This window comes from Cnephaeus nilssonii (assembly GCF_951640355.1).
Source record: "Cnephaeus nilssonii genome assembly, chromosome: 8".
Taxonomy (NCBI): domain Eukaryota; kingdom Metazoa; phylum Chordata; class Mammalia; order Chiroptera; family Vespertilionidae; genus Cnephaeus; species Cnephaeus nilssonii.
This window is the reverse complement of record NC_137079.1, coordinates 10,007,162-10,024,137: the sequence shown is the minus strand read 5'-3', so window position 1 is coordinate 10,024,137 and position 16,976 is coordinate 10,007,162. Positions and strand designations below refer to the sequence as shown.

At 42.5% G+C, this 16,976-nt stretch overlaps 1 protein-coding gene across 1 annotated transcript in view; it reads left to right on the top strand.

The window, feature by feature from the left end:
- Positions 1-16,976, top strand: part of FAT1 (FAT atypical cadherin 1) — a 114,681-nt gene that overhangs the window by 60,670 nt on the left and 37,035 nt on the right. The window contains exons 4-6 of the mRNA XM_079779363.1: positions 10,689-10,750; positions 12,893-13,222; positions 14,748-14,958. Of these exons, the coding sequence (XP_079635489.1) occupies positions 10,689-10,750; positions 12,893-13,222; positions 14,748-14,958 (603 nt within the window). The remainder of the gene's footprint in view (positions 1-10,688; positions 10,751-12,892; positions 13,223-14,747; positions 14,959-16,976) is intronic.

The window sequence follows — 16,976 nt, the reverse complement described above, 5'->3', positions numbered from 1 at the left end:
GACAAGTTTGAATGAACATTTTTTTATCTTCCAGCCAAAGTTTCGGTGCTCGATTGTGGTGCCAGGAACCGTCTTTCTGCATCTCAGATGGTTCTTATTATATTGTTTATAAGCAGAGTGATGGGGTGTGTTTTTGTGGTGGTGTTTTTCCAGGGTGTACAGGCAAAAGAGAGACTCGGATCCATTTCCCTTTCTTGAAACACACACAAAATGTTGTTGACACCAGAATTTTTTATAAGAATTTTTTATAACCTTGTCTGATTCTGTCCAATATCAGTTAGGGTGAAACTTGCTTCTTTTAATACAAATTGTGCAGTTGCTGAGGGTGGGAGACAGATAAGGGTGTAGAATGTTAGATTGTCTGAACCTCCACCGCCCCAGCCCCTGCTGACCCACGCGTCACAGCCTGGTCGTGGTATGTCAAGGACAGCCGAGGAGGGGCGTCCCGAACAATGGGGACCAGTGTGCTGCAGGGCTTTCCTTGTCCACCAGCGGCCTCGGGAAACTGGAGTGACCCTCGCAGGTGGCTTCTTAGTCCATGTTTTCCATTTGAACTTCGGAGGCGTGATGCGCCACTTACAATGGGCAGATAAACTTTGGAAAAGACCAGCGTTTTATTCCCTTATCTGTATGTTTGGTATTTTCCATGCTTAGGACACAAAGCAAGTATTGCTTTTTAATTCTTCGAAAGTTTCATTGACGTCTAACTGACACGCAGTAAATTGCGCGTATGGAAAGCCTACGATTTGGTAAGTTTTGGCGGAGCTATCAAACTGTGAAACCATCACCACGACTGAGCAGTGAACATACTCAGCACTCCCCAAAGTTTCCCCTTCTCTCCGGCCCCTGGCCCCAGGCCACCCCTGCTCTGCCTTCCGTCCCTGTGTAGTGGTCTGCATGTTCTACAATTTTAGGTAAATGGACATGCACTGCTTGGATCATGGTGAAGCTTCTGGCACTAGGCATGTTTACTTCGCCACCCGTGCACGTCATAGCGAGCACGCTTTCATTGCTGTGTGTGCCCGTGTGGATGTTCTGCAGTTGGCTTGTGCAGTGACCGGCTGATGGACATTTGTGTTGTGGCCACTTTTTGGCTATTACAATTAAAGCTACTGGGAACATTTGGGAATAAGTCTCTGTGTGGACATAAATGTCCATTTCTCTTGGAGTTCACCTCGGAGTAGTAACCGTGGAAACTGTCTCAGAGCAGTAGGCCTCACCCCCTTGTTTCTGAAAGTTAAAGTCGTGGCGCGCGGGCAGGCTGAAGAGCCATCTCATCTCAGACGGTGATGAAAGGAAATTGAATTTATTTAAGGAAAAGGGGGTGGGAGATGGATATCCAAGGAGAAGGGCTACACAGAGAAAAGGGGGCCTTGGAGGCAGGTTCGGGGGGTTGGCCTGGAATGAGCTGTCGCTGCCCATTGCTCCCCTGGTTGCAAGTCTCATGGGGTCCCTTAGTGAGTGGGGGATACGTGCCTGTGGGGGAATGGCACAGGCATGATCCTTGGAGGGAGAGCGCGCACGGGATCCCTTGTCCTGAGCATATTTACCTCTTTCCTGCAGGTGGAAATCTTAGGGGAGGTCTCAGGAGAGGGCCTCAATAGAATATTCATCAGCTTTCCAAGGGTGCTCTTTCAGGGTCCTGGTCTCCACTGATTGGTTGTGTCAGGGTGGGCTGTGTGTGTGTGTGTGTGTGTGTGTGTGTGTGTGACTAGTCAATGTAGCTGGTCCTGAGGCAGCCACGGTGTCACTTGTCTGGTTTTGCTGCTTTCCTGGGCCTGGAGCTGAAATACAGCTGAGGCCTAGATGTTATCTTTAGGGGGAAAAGGACGGGGTCTAAACCACCTGATCAGTGACATGCTAGGGGCGGAGAGGTTACCCTGAGGGTGAGGTTCTTGTTTTCCCAGGTTTGCCCTTTGCTGTCTGGGCCTTTCTGCCCTGGGGAGTTCCTGTTCCTGGCCCATCGTCCTTGCTGGGGCGGGGCGGGGCGGGGGGGGGGGGGGGGACCTAACAGTTTCCCATCTCTCAGGATTCGCCATCTTTCTTTGACTGTCTGGTGTCCCAGAAACCATGATTTTGTCTTGTTTTTTGTTTGCTTCATGTTGGAGGGTGAATCTGATCCCCTGGCTAGAAGTGGAGGGTCAACTCTTGCTTTTTATCTGAAAAAAAAAAAAAAAATGCTTATTTAATTTTAGAGCTGCCACAAATATGTGTATACTGTTAAACCCTCATTTAATAAACAGTAGGAATCTTCTTAATCAAGATATTTTTATGTTTTTAAGGAATTAAAATTGAATTTCTAGATTTATTTTAAACCTAAACTTAACAACATCCTGGGTATGTTTCTAGAGTTTATAGTTTGTGGAAATAGAGATCACTGTACAGTTTCATCTGGAAAATTGTGTCACTGTGTTGTATCTAAAGCCTAGAACCCTGGTCCTCCAGTTCTGGCTGGTCCTCCTTCCTCAAAATGCCACTCCTTCTCAGTATAGTGGGCTTACCAAGACCAGAAAGTAGTTGCGTGTTTGAGGGTGTGTTTGTGTGTAACTGTACTTCATAAATTATATCACTTGCTATAAATACGTAATGCATTCACATAGTACAAAATCAGAAAGGTACAAGAAGATACCCATGAAAATGTTTGTTCCCGTTCAGTTCCCCAGTCAGTTTTCTTCTTTAATATATTAGCTCTGTTTCATTCTCTGTATTCTTGATGCTCTGGTGTCTGGATTCTCACTGTCAGAGGCTGCTCCTCTCAGGGCTCGATGGTTCTCAGAGGCAGCAAACGACTCACCTTTCATGTGCCCGCTGGCCAGTCCAGACCCCATCCTTGGGACCACCCTTTATCCAGCCAGTATCCCCTGCCCTTACCACCCCAGGGCCGGACCCCTGAGCTCCAGGCCCACGGAGATCCTCAAACTGGCCAGTGCTGTGGAAACCACAGTAAAGGCTCCTGCCCGGCCTTGGCACAGCCTCCTGTGGCCCTGGTGGTGTGGGCAGGCATGCCTGATGGTATTGCTTTGCATGTCCCTCTTGGGGATTGTGGGTAACCAAGTGTCTTTTCAGTGACAGTTGCCTTCTGACCTGTTGGCTTCGCCATCTATATATATAAAAGACTAAGCGACCAGCCGACCGTCCCACCAGCCATCTATCCGGTAGCTATGATGAGCACTGACCACCAAAGGGCAGATGCTCAATATGGGAACGGAAACCACAGGCATGGAAACATGGAACAGGCTGATGAATCTCAGAGGGAAGTGGAGGGGGGAGGGCAGGAAGAGATTAACCAAAGATCTTATATGCATACTAGAGGCCCAGTGCATAGATTCGTGCACTGGTGGGGTCCCTCGACCTGGCCTATGGGGATCGGGCCGAAACAGGCTCTCTGACATCCCTGAGGGGTCCCAGATTGTGAGAGGGTGCAGGCCAGGCCAAGGGACCCCACTGGTGCACGAATCCATGCACTAGGCCTCTATCTAGTACCTGCATAATAACAATAACAAAACCTACATTGGAAAGCATGGTAAAGCCATAAAATGCTATCGTAGCTAATAGGTATACTCATCTTTGTTCTAGTCCAGGATCACACTATTACTATTTTTTTCCCCCATCAAAGTAAGTGGCATTTTATTGTGGCTGGAACAGAGGCTGGACAAAGTGCAATAGGAAACAGCTACAGCTGCAAACAACTTCCAAGGGTTTCCGGTGACATTTGATAGCCGCAGCGGAAGGAAACGGAGGCCGGTCACTCACAATGGCAGGAATTCATTAAAAAAAAAAAAAAAAAGTTTACCTGTTTGTAGTCTTTTTCCAAAGATATGCAACTATTATAAGGAAGAATCAATAGATTTGTCTTACCTAACCTGCTTATTTTTAATTTTATAGTGAAGTGTGTTACCCTAGAAGTCTGAAGGAAGTCAGATTTTATTCAGTGCCTTTTCTCTACACATGTGAAATGATGATAGGCTTTTCTCTTAAAATCGGTTGATGTTGAACCCTTAGGATTCAAGTGGTATTCTATTTTTTAAAACATGTTGCTGAATATCACTTGCTAAAACTATTTTTAAAGTCCAGTATTTTAAGATGTTCACATTTAAGTGCCTGTATGCAGTTCACCTTTTCTTGTCAACATGGGGTTAACCTTGAAAGTGGGCTGAGTTTCTTCCCCTCTCTATCTCTGCTATAGCTGACACAGGAACGATGAAGGCAACTTCCAATAAAGCACGTTTGGCTTTTGATCTTATGTTTGTCATGGTTTTCATGCCACCAGTTTCCAACAAGAAACAGCTACTCAGATAGAATTAAAACCAGAAGAGAAGTCTGGAGATTTCTGGGTGTCAATTCCCGATCAGCCACTACCTGTGTGACTTGATCTGTTTGATTAGCGCTTTCTCGGGGCCTCGGAGAGTTTGAACTCCATGAGACCTGGGCTCCCGTACAGACTGGACCGTCTGTGAATAGAATTCCGTGTTTGGCTCCAGGCCTAATCCTGCCGGCACCAGGGTGACAACAATAGCTGCTCAGATGGCCACAGCTGCCAGAGAGCCCTCGACAGGCTGTGGTCAGAGGCAGACTTAGAACAGCCCCTAAATAAAGGCATCACGATGCTGTGGAGCATCTCTGAGCTCGTGACCTACAGCTCCAAGCGGGTGGATGTGGAGTGATAACCGTAGCAAACATCGAGCGTTCGCTTTTGGCCTATAAAGCCATCGGTATTTTTAGAATGGGGCTCTGGGTAGCGATGCCCAGCCTCCCTGCCTACCTTGCGGGTCTGCTCTGCCTTTATTTTCAGTGTGGGTGCTGGCCTTGCCTGTTGGGGATGCAGTCCTGGCTACCCCATATTCATTTGTAGCCACCAGAGAGCCAAACGTGATACTGAATGTGTGGCTGCTGCTTAGTACTTACTTGCCAGTCGACTCACACAGATGTTAAAAATGAGCAAAATGGACACCTGTTGGAAGAGACAGCTTGAAAGTCTGCCCAGGAAAACACGGTCCCTGGGGTAGTTTCTGCCATTGTCCCTCCTGCCTGTGGTGCCCTCTGCCCACCTACTGTGCAGACCTCAGGACTTCAGCTGTGACCTTTGTAAATGGCAGTGAGCAGCCTCGTTCTGAGAACATTTTTACTTTATTAAAGCTGGTTGGGGAAGGTCCGGACAGAGCGACGGTCGCGTGCTACATGGAAGCTGTAGTTACTGTCTCCTGCTTCCCCCGCTTTGCTTACTTTAATCATTTATTTTAAAAATTAGAATGATTACCAGTTGTATTGCCTCCTTTATTTTCCATACATTTGATTAGTCCCTGTAGTTTTTTGATACCTAATTCAAAGCATGTTATATTGTACTAGTGTGCCATGAAAATTAACAATATGTATTCAGGGGCCCAATATCTCAAAGTTTTAAAACACTTTTAACTTCCAACCTCTCATATCTTTTATATTTATTTTAAAGTTTATGCTAATTTTTCCTGGTAGTAGGCATTTTATTGTGTGTTTTTCCCTATCTATAAGAGAAATGAGAGGTCATGATATCTAAAATAGAAAGGATAGTTTGGGCAAATGTAGGGCAAGTACAGGTAAATTTTTTCTGACTAAAGAGAAGATTTTATTGGGTTTAGTATTGAAAAGGAAAACTATTCTTTTTTTATTAATCTCATTGTACCCTGAGACCCACATTGCTTGAACGCTTAAAAAAAAACAAAAACACAAAACAAAACACAGAGAAATTGTTTTGGTTTATTCAGAATAAAAAGGTCTTTTCTATTTTTCTATTCTTAGTTGAAACAACTAAGAAATTGGGGCTTTGTATTTTATAGGCATTAAGCTAGTATTTATAATTATTGTAATGAGATTACTGAAAAAAATTTGGGCCATTTTTTCTTCACTATTCTGTTTTTGGGGAGGAACGAATATGATAAACAATAATCAGTGGCACAACTGATGTACAGTTTGTGGCATATTTAATATATTAATTTTTAGAAAAGAATCAGACAGCTCATTTGGGGTTCTCAGCTGAGCTGCTCAGGAGGTCCCCCAAGAGCTGAGGCAGCCTGCCTCCTCTTCCCTTCCTTTTAGGAGAAAACATATAATTAACCTGGGTAATTTTGAGCATTTGGCACTTTCCTGCCTCAAAATCATCTTTGGGCCTGAGACGGTTTTTTTTTTTAAATTCTCTGCCTTTTAATTTTCCTGTGTATAGAATAATATCCTGTGAAGTCATAAAACATTTCAAATGAAGACAACAGTACAATGTAGAAAACAGTATGAGTGATTATCTTTGGATTATGGGACCTTTTCTTGTACAGTTTTGGTTCTTAGAAAACTCCTACAGATCCCAAGTACTTGCTCTCTCCTTGCAGTTGGATCTTAATCAAACCCAGAAATCCCTTTCTCCTGTCTCCAGCTGCCATCTAGTTGCATCTGCAGTGCTGATGTTTCCAACCACATCTCCCAGGCCCAGGGCCCTCGCTCTCTCATTCATGGTGTGGACTGCAGGCTCCGATGCTCCAGGCTTATTGAACTCCCTGCTAACCACCTTGCTCAGTGATGCTGAGGAGCAACTTAACCTCTCTGAGCCTATGCAAATATTTATTTATGGAATATAGCTCTTGCCATATATATACATACTAGAGGCCCAATGCACAAAATTCATGCAAGAGTAGGCCTTCCTTCCCACAGCTGCTGGCACCGGCTTCCCTCCGGCACCTGGGACCCGGGCTTCCCTCGCAGCCCTGGCTTCGCCTGGAAGGTCATCCAGAAGGACATCCGGTCTAATTAGCATATTCACGCTTTTATTTTACACACACACACACACACACACACACACACACACATATATATATATATACACACACACACATACATACACACACAAATACACACACACACACACACACACACACGGATTAAATGAGATAAAATAGTATTTAAAGCTCAGAACACAATACCTTGGCTTTTAGCAAGCCAGTAACAATTAAACAATTAGAAATGAGGTAATTTGATGTACTCATTAGCTTTTGCTTTAAAAGAAACCACCCCAAAACTCAGTGGCTTAAAACAACCATCAAAAAATAAAATTAAGAAAATTTTAAAAAATGTGAGTGAGGGGTTCCACACTGGGCAGGTCTAATCTTGTCCAGGCTTGGCTGATCTCCCGTGCAGTGGTGGCCACTTGGCCGGTGGGTTTGAGGCTGGCTGGTCGTGGATGGCCTCACTTGCATGTTAGGTGGTTGGTTGGTTATCCACAGGAGCAGTGGGGTTGGCTAGACTACATGTCTCACCACCCAAGTTCAAACTTACTTGGAATACAGAGCCCTGAGCAAGAGTCCTTGCTGTCTCTCCCCCGTTTTCAGTATGCTCCCTACACTGTAGGCCCTCTTATTGTTTCTTGAATGTCGTCTTTGCCTTCTACCCTTCATCCTTGTGTCTTAAACACTCTGTAAACAAGACTGTCTTAGTCATCTGCGTTCTTACTGGACAGCACAACGTAGCTGAATGAATGCATAGAGGGAGTTTCACGTATGGGGACTATCTCCGATTATCTGTACCTACCAATCCTCTCGTACTCACCAGTGTGTGCATTCTAGTCCATGAAATCTATTTGATCTCTTAAACTGGGCAGTTTGCCGATGGTTTCGGGTACAGATTTGTAAGAAATGTCAGAGAATAAAAACTTCTAGTGAAGCATGACAGTTAATCTACCATTCTCTCTTTTCTTAAAGGAACTCTTCTCTAAATGTCTAAAGTGACATAGAAAGGCTATGAATCATTTTTTGTAATATTCACAAGATACAGGAAGGTTTGGCTTCTTAGTTTTACATACATGTATGGGGGTAAACTTGAACTGATAATTGGTGAGAAGGTAATGTAATCTGTCCTCTCAGCCCACCTATATTTATAATAGTATTGGTCTACAATTTTCAACTGGTGTGCCGCAAAAAAATGTTAAAACATGCAATTCCTGACTGTTTAGTCAGGGGCCTGAACCCTTCTCCCTTAGAACGTCCAATTAAAAAACAACAACAGCCAGAAGAGCAATAGCTGTCCAGTGTGAGTGAATCAGAATTACAGCTATTTTTTTTGTTATATCAGCAAAAAATATAATATACTTTTTGGTGTGTCACAGAATTTTAGTAATTAGTTTGTGTGCCATGAGATGAAAAAGGTTGAAAATCGCTGGTCTACAGAATGGGATGTTTTTCTAGGTCAAGGAAAGAAAATTTTGTATTTTCATTTCTATTTTTAATTTAATAGGGCTTCGCAGAAAAGAAAGATAAAACACAAAGTTACAAAAGCCAGCACTTGCGTATGCATTTTCTTGCTTTCACCCATCCTGTTTTCTTTTCTAACTTGCATTTTTGGACCTGTTAAGTGAATACTGATTAACTGTGGCTCTTCTCCCCTCTGCCCCCCCCCCCCCCCCTTTAACTTGTATATAAGTCACAGTTCAGAGTTTATGAAGCGTTGAAATACCATAATGCAATAACTTACGCAGTGTGTGGTGGAATGAGGAGGGGGAAGAACAAAACAAAACAAACCCCTTCTCATCTGGGCTTCAGGAAAGCTAAACTCTAAGCCTGGCTTTGATAATGACTTACTGGTGACCTTGGAACAATTTAACTTCTCCTTGGCTCAGACACCTGAGCATCGTGTTTCTCTGCAGTTTGGAAATATTGTACTGTTTCTATTAAGCATATGTCTTCCTGGTATTTAGTAATAAACATTATAGATGAGCATAGATGTTTAAAATGAAAGAAATAGACACCCTTTTTAGACTATTTAATACCTAGAAGGTTAATAACATGTGTGAGGTATATAGAAAAGGTATACACTGGGTTCATTTTTGAAGTGAGTGTTTATCACCGTGGTGAGGGCAGGGCAGGGGTTAGCAGGGTTGATCAGCAGGGTCACAGAGGTGGAAATAAGTGTGAAAGGCAGAATGAATTCTACAGCTGAACCCAGGTGGTCAAAGCAAGCTGTTGTCCTTGTGAAGTGACCATTGATGATGACTTTTTGATGAACACTTTGGGACAGTTGGATGGGACTCATCCCGGTGACTTCCTGTCATTTTTGAAATACTTAAAACCACCATCAGAAGGGGTGGTAAACTTTTAATGGGGGGGAAAAAAAGAACTTAACTTGAAAAGGTTTTTAAGGAATGGAAATTAAAAGCAACATTTTCACACCATGAAGCTTTGTAAAGCATTTTCCTCGAACCTCTTTTAATCCGTAAGTATGTTTTAGGGGTAACCTCAGATTCTAACTTACAGAATAGTCTTTTGTTGTTCTTATTCAAAAGAGAGCATTGCTTCACTGAAGTATGGGGAAGAAAATGTGGATTTAGATTCTTAGTGAGTAGTTAAGAAAAAGAAATACTTCAAATTACATGAAAACACAAGCCCCTCATTTACAAATGTAGAGAAACATTTTGAATAGCCTTTAATTGGTAGTTTTGTGAAAATAGGACAATAGAGAAAATCCAAAAGAGGGATAAAGTCTGTTCTTAAATATGAATTATTCGAAGTATTTTCGTGCAGAACCACAGAAAGCTGGGCAGGGGGAAGGTTGGCTTTAACTGTTGTCTTGCCACATGAGGCCGTACCTGACCTTCAGAGCGAATGTTGGAGCCGCTCAGCACCCACCTATCCATCATCAGCACAGGCTGGGGAGGATATTTCAGTGGCTGGGGCAGTTTTGTTTGTACATTTTCTGAAGAACAAGAATAAATTTAATCAATTTTAATGGCCGTCTTGGTTCCAACACATGTTGACAGTTTACCAGACAGTTGTCATAATTCCGGAGAGAGATATAAATTCAATATTGTAGTTTGGTAGAAAAATCAAAGAAATAAGGGGGTCTTAATTTTCTTCTTTTGTTGGAAATGAAATGATTGTTATTTGAACAGCATTACCTGGAAAATCACATTTCTTTTATAATAAATCTTCATTTTCGAGAGTAGATTATGCAAAGGTAATGAAGCATAGTCATATACATTATATTTTCCAATGGCCCTTTTCTTTTATATATATTGATTTCAGAGAGGAAGGGAGAGGGAGAGAGAGAGAAACAATAATGATGAAAGAGAATCATTGATCGGCTGCCTCCTTTTGATGGAGAAAAAACTTTTGATGGGGAATAAAGCAACCCAGGCACATGCCCTTGACTGGAATCGAACTCGGGACCCTTCAGTCCACAGGCCAACACTCTATCCACTGAGCCAAACCAGTTCCAATGGCCGTTTTCACTAGTGATAGCAATTGCTTCTGTCAATTCTCTGTTTTTAAATCCTCACCTGAGGATATGTGTGTTTTTTTAATATTGATTTTGAGAGCAGGAGAGACGGAGACAGAGAGAAAGATGGGTCCTGCAGCAGTTGAAGAGATATGGATGAGGTTGAAATCCTGAATAATTTCATCTCGTGTTCTAAATATCTTTTTTGACAATGCAGATTGAAACTACTAAACCAAAAAATGTAACTGATTTGAGTTTTTCACTTTCTTAATACTTCTGTAATATACCTACTGAGTTTAAGAATTATTAAAATGAAAATAACATAATTAATTGTTCTTGTATTAATCATTCTTTTCCCTTGAGAATAAATTAAGAGGTTTGCTCAGACTTACATACGGAGTGTGGTTATGTGAGGTTATGGTTTATTGTTGTGAGGACTAATGAACTGTTATGCCTTATAGGTCTCATCACAACTACATCGAGGAAACTGGATCGAGAGCAGCAAGATGAGCACATATTAGAAGTAAGCATTTCTTTTCAGTTTGAAAATATAGTCGTAAATGTCATGGGAAAGAACATTCTTGTTCTCATTTACTAGTATTCATAGCTGTTAATGTTGTGTTATTAGCTTACTGTCATTAATAAAAAGGAATATAAAACATTGCGCATATATTTTATGCCCCCTTTATATCCCTTTGTGTCTCCCGGATGCAAGGCCAATGTCCTGAGTTCCATTCTAATTTTTGTACTTACTCATGCACACACAGAGAGTAGGCAAAACTGAAAACAGTGATTTGAATTTAAGTTTCATTTACATAAGTGGTTTTTTTGTATGTCTTCTACATCTTTTTCTTCAGTATTATGCTTTTGAGATGTACTTATGTAAATAGATCTAATTCACCCTTTTAAACTGTAGTTAGCTTGTTTCCAGATTTTTGTTTGTTTGTTTTCCATTTTAAACTGAATTATATAAAGTTTATGCCTTTTTTGCCCTGGCCGGTATGGCTCAATTGTTAGAGCATCGTCTCCTGCACCAAAGGATCCTGAGTTCCATTCCCTGTCAGGGCACATGCCTGGGTTTGTGGGTTCGATCTCCAGTAGGGGGCGTGCGGGAGGCAGCCGATCAGTGATGTTTCTCTCTCTCATCGATGTTTCTATCTCTCTATCCCTCTCCATTCCTTTTTCTCTAAAAGTCAATAAAAGTATTTACAAAACAGGAACAGCAACAAAACTGGGTTACTGGCTATTTGTTATTAAGTCCAGGCTTAGGAACAATTTGGTGATGAATACTATAAAGCATCATTCTTGATTGTATTTCTCTTTAATTTTTCTTTTTTCCCAAATATCAGCTGATCACAGGGAAATGGTGTGAGACATTAAAATTGCAGTAGTAATTTTTATTTTGTTTTATTTTGAGAGTTTGGGAAGGTAGATCGTGCACTTGACAAGTACCGTCAGGATCCATTCACAGTTGTGTAAATAACAGGATTTACACCTGTCAAGCTTCAAACAGAAAATAGTTCCCTGGGAAACTTCAATCCACTTTAGTTTTTAGTATTTCAGTAATTAATTTGGGAGGGTGTGTGAGGGGAGAATAACTGTTACTAAGGTCATTACTTTTAATCTACACCCTGAAGTAAAAATGGACATTTGATTAAAGGGTGAAACTGTTTCTTTTGCACCTAGAAGCACATACCAGTGCATCCCCAAGAATCCTGATTTTTATTCCTACACTGACGACATGAATAATTTACTTAGAATAAAAGTGATTTTACATTTCTCTTACTGAAATTTTTATTTCACAAATTGGTATTAAATTTAAATGTTTATGGTTCACCCTACTAAACATGGAAAACTTCTGTGCAAGAGTCAAACAAAATAAAATGATGATTACTAGTATTAAAAGGCGTGCTGCTTAGCATATATTTTAAATTGACGACTTAGCTTATTTTATTGATGAAGCTTAAAAATGATAGTTTTTTAATGGACTATGTGGAGATTTTATTTTTAAGTATATGCAGTATCTATATAGTTTAAGAGGACTCGTTAGATACTTAAAGCAAAATCTTCATGTATCTCTTCCTTGGCTTAAAAATAATAAGTCTTGATAGCTTAGCATTTTGGTGACGTTCACAGTACAGTAACAGTTATGTGAGGGCCCTGGCCTGGCAGCTCAGTTGGTTAGAGCATCGTCCTGATAACACCAAGTTTGCAGGTTCGATCCCCAGTCAGGGCACACATAAGAATCAACCAGTGAATGCATAAATAAGTAGAACAACAAATTGGTAAGTCTCTCTCTCTCTCTCTCTCTCTCTCTCTCTCTCTCTCTCTCTCTCCCTCTCCCTCTCCCTCTCCCTCTCTCACTCTCTAAAATCAATTTTAAAAAATGGCAGCGTGAGGAAGGGAGGTGGCCTGGTCAGGAGAGGTTAGGGCTCACAGCCAGTTCTTCCTTAGCCCTTGCCCCTCCCTGAGCTTCTATCTGAAAATGGGAGAGGTCATCCTGCCTCCTCACAGGGCTGTTGCTGGAGGAGAGGAGGTGGTTTGTGGTCAGAGCTCTGTGCCCTGGAGAGGTTTCCACAGATGCTGATTCTCATTAGGAAGAAAGCATCCACTCTTCTTTAGTGTATTTTAAAAACGTTGTCGATCTCTCACCTTTAAAAAATAGGTTACTGTGACAGACAATGGTAGTCCCCCCAAATCAACTGTTGCAAGAGTGATTGTGAAAATCCTTGATGAAAATGACAACAGACCTCAGTTCCTGCAAAAGTTCTACAAGATCAGACTCCCAGAGCGAGAAAAGCCAGACCGAGACCGGAATGCCAAGCGAGATCCCATCTACCGGGTGATCGCTGCCGACAAAGACGAAGGTCCCAACGCAGAAATCTCCTACAGCATCGAAGAGGGCAATGAGCACGGAAAATTTTTTATTGAGCCCAAAACCGGACTGGTGTCATCCAAGAAGTTTTCTGGAGCTGGAGAATACGACATTCTTTCAGTGAGTTAAGATCTAGTCTTTGAATTTCTTATAAACATTTATTATTAATCTCGTCTGGTCTCGTTCTCTTATAACTTTATCTGTAAACTAGAAGCCCGGTGCACGAAATTCGTGCACGGCAGGGGGTTGTCCCTCAGCCCAGCCTGTACCCTCTCCAATCTGGGACTCCTGGAGGGATGTCCGACTGCCCGTTTAGGCCCAATCCTGGTGGGATCAGGCCTAAACGGGCAGTTGGACATCCCTCTCACAATCCAGGACTGCTGGTTCCCAACTGCTTGCCTGCCTGCCTTCCTGATTGCCCCTAACCGCTTCTGCCTGCCAGCCTGATCACCCCCTAACCACTCTGCTGCCAGCCTGGTTGATGCTTAACTGCTCCCCTGCCAGCCTGTTTGCCCCCAACTTCCCTCCTCTGCCAGCCTGGTCACCCCTAACTGCCCTCTCCTGCAGGGTTGATCACCTTCAACTGCCCTCCCTTGCAGGCCTGGTCCCTCACAACTGCCCTCCCTTGCAGGCCGGGTGCCTCCCAACTGCCCTCTCCTGCTGGCCATCTTGTGTCCACATGGGGGCAGGATCTTTGACCACATGGGGGCAGCTATATTGTGTGTTGCAGTGATGATCAATCTGTATATTATTCTTTTATTAGATAGGATAGAAGCCTGGTGCACGGGTGGGGGCCAGCTGGTTTGCCCTGAAGGGTGTCACAGATAAGGGTGGGGGTTCCCTTGGGGTGTGGGGCGGCCTGAGCGAGGGGCCTGTGGTGGTTTGCAGGCTGGCCACGCCCCCTGGCAACCCAAGGGGAGGCCCTGGTATCTGGAATTTATTTTCCTTCTACAATTGAGACTTTGTAGCCTGGAGCGGAGCCAAGCCTGGGGCTCCGGCAGCCATTTCTGTGGCAGTTAATTCACCTTCTACAATTGAAACTTTGTTGCCTTAAGCAGGTGGGCCCGGCCAGGGTGTGAGGAAAGCTTTGCTTCCCCTGTTGCCGCCGGCAACCCTGGCCTGCTCTCTCCAGCTCCATTCTGCCGCCATTTGTTTGAATTTGTTTACCTTCTATAATTGAAACTTTGTAGCTTGAGTGGAGGCTTAGGCCTGCAACGGCTATGGAAAGCTTGGCTTGCTCTGTTACCTGGGAAACCTTGCTCTCTGTTGCTGTAGCCATCTTGGATTGGGGTTAATTTGCATACTCGCCCTGATTGGCTGGTGGGCGTGGCTTGGCTGGTGGGCATGGCTTATGTAGCGGAGTTATGGTTAATTTGCATATTACCATTTTATTAGAGAGGATGGCCTCAGTGTGACAATGCGAAGTATGGGTTTGTTTTCCTCTTTTTCAGTTGTCACTCCAGTTATTTGTTGAGTGTGGCGGGAAGAGGTTGCTTTTTGATCAAGCATTAAACACGTGGAATATGCAAAGACAGATATTAAATGATTGAAATTGGCTCAGTCTAAGACCAACCCAATCCATGCTTCACAGTGATGGGATGTTGCTTCTAATAATTTGCTGTTTTGATCACCTCTGCTCATATAGATCAAGGCAGTGGACAATGGTCGCCCCCAGAAGTGGTCAACCACTCGCCTCCATATTGAATGGATCTCCAAACCCAAACCGTCCTCGGAGCCCGTTTCCTTTGAAGAATCGGTTTTCACCTTCACTGTCATGGAAAGCGACCCCGTTGCTCACATGATCGGAGTGATAGCCGTTGAGCCTCCTGGAACCCCTCTTTGGTTTGACATCATCGGTAAGCGTTGATGTCATAGTTGTCATCGTCCTTGTCGAGGTTATACCGTGGAGAGCCTGTTTATGCTTTTCTGATTTTTGTGCATGTCTCAGAAATGTAAAATCGGGAATAAGACCAGTTTGTTTTCAATTGCAGTATCTTGATTGCAAAGTTTGTCACTGTATCCAACATATATTAAACTTGTTGAAAATAGGTGCTCTATGTGTACCATCTCAATATGAAAAAAATAAGGTTTTTAAAAGTACATCAAGGACTTACAGAGAAATCTAAGCATTTTGGTACAAAAGTACAGTTTCTGATCCAAAAATACAGCTTTTTAATTTTTCCCTCTTGAAACATAGCATATGGCAGATTACTATTTTCAGTGGATATGATTTAAATGTTTAAAATAACTATGTCTGAGTGGTTGTCACGCATCAGTATTTTATAGAGAATAAGCTTAAAATTTTTAATGTTTTAACTTAAAAACGATAGTGGCAACCATGACTTTTAAAGTTTTATTTACCTCATTTTCAGTAGGAAGCAAGATTCACTAGATTAAATTACATGCCTAAGCCAGTTTTTTTTTGTCATTTAATTCAATGTAGACATAGAATCTAATAATCTATTCCAACATACTTTTCAAAAGTTCACATTAGACTTTGATACGGTTTCTTCACACTATTTTAATGATAAGGATACTTAAGATCAGAAACACGTATTACAATTCATCTCCAGTTGGGACTTCATATCCCTTTCCCCTCGTCCACCTCTCAGCCACGATAGCCCCGGATGCTGTTTCAGCAGGTTGAGCTGGTCGGCCATAGGCTGAGGGACCACAGGTGCACCGGTACGGCTTTTCCCCTTGAACTTGCACACTAGACCGTTAGGCTGTGTTCATCATGTGGGTCAATGTATGAGATTGTGGTTGTCATCAACCCCTATGAAACCATTACAGGTTAGTTTTAAAGAAGAGAAATGAGAGTGTGTTCATAGTCCACCGCAATCAGAATAGTTCGTTTGCTGTCTGTTAATCCCTCTCACGTTTCCAGATGAGCAGGCTGCTCCCGTGCAGCCTCTGGCATCACCGTGTAACCCTGCCTGCCTTTGGAAGCGGTCTGATTGACGGCTCTGCCTTGTTCTCTGCTTTCTTCCATGCTTGCTTGCTTCTTTTTGGCTGTGCCAGGAGACACACTGGCTAGAGACGTGTTTCACATCTTTCAGATGACTTGTGACCTGAACTGTACAGCAGAAGGTATCTGCTGAGATCACATAATTTGTCTCAGATTATGAGATCTGCAATAAACGCATCACTTTTCTAGAACTGTTTTATTTCCAGAGCCTTCCTTTCATTGCGTTTTCTTTTCATAGTGTGCACGTGGTCATCCATTTTAACTGCAAACATACCAACTTCTCATCCATCCCTAGATCCTTTGTTTTAACTGAAAACTTTGCTGTGTGTGTGTGTGTGTGTGTGTGTGTGTGCGCGCGCGCGCGCGCGTGCGCGCTATTTTTGCTTTTTGGTAAGATTTAGTAATAGAACTTCATTGTGATGTTAAGACATTTTCATTCCATTTCATTGACGTATCTCAAGTTCAATGGATTTGAAAAGAGTTTATCAAGAATATATAATTGGCATTGTATTTGGATAATGTAAGGAGCACAGAAATATTTGCTTCATTCCTCTTTGACAACAATGGAAAAAATTTCACATACTAGCGTCATGGCTAACTCTTGATAACTATCGCTGTTTTTATCCGAGTTAACATTTGTTTTTAATAGGTATTTTATTAGGGCCATATGCCCAAAGTGTTACAGTTGTTCTTTTCTATAAATAAACTTTTAAACGGCCAACCTTGGTTACCAAATGCTATCTTACATAGCTACTGCCACATAAATTAAAGAGATTTTTAGAACCCCTGAAAAAGCCAATTGGGAATCATTCCTGGGCAATATTAGCAATGTTTTCCTCTTTCCAGAGTTGCTTTCTTGCTTCCTTTCGCTTAGTTGTTGCCTTGACAGTTAGGTCTCCACTTTGC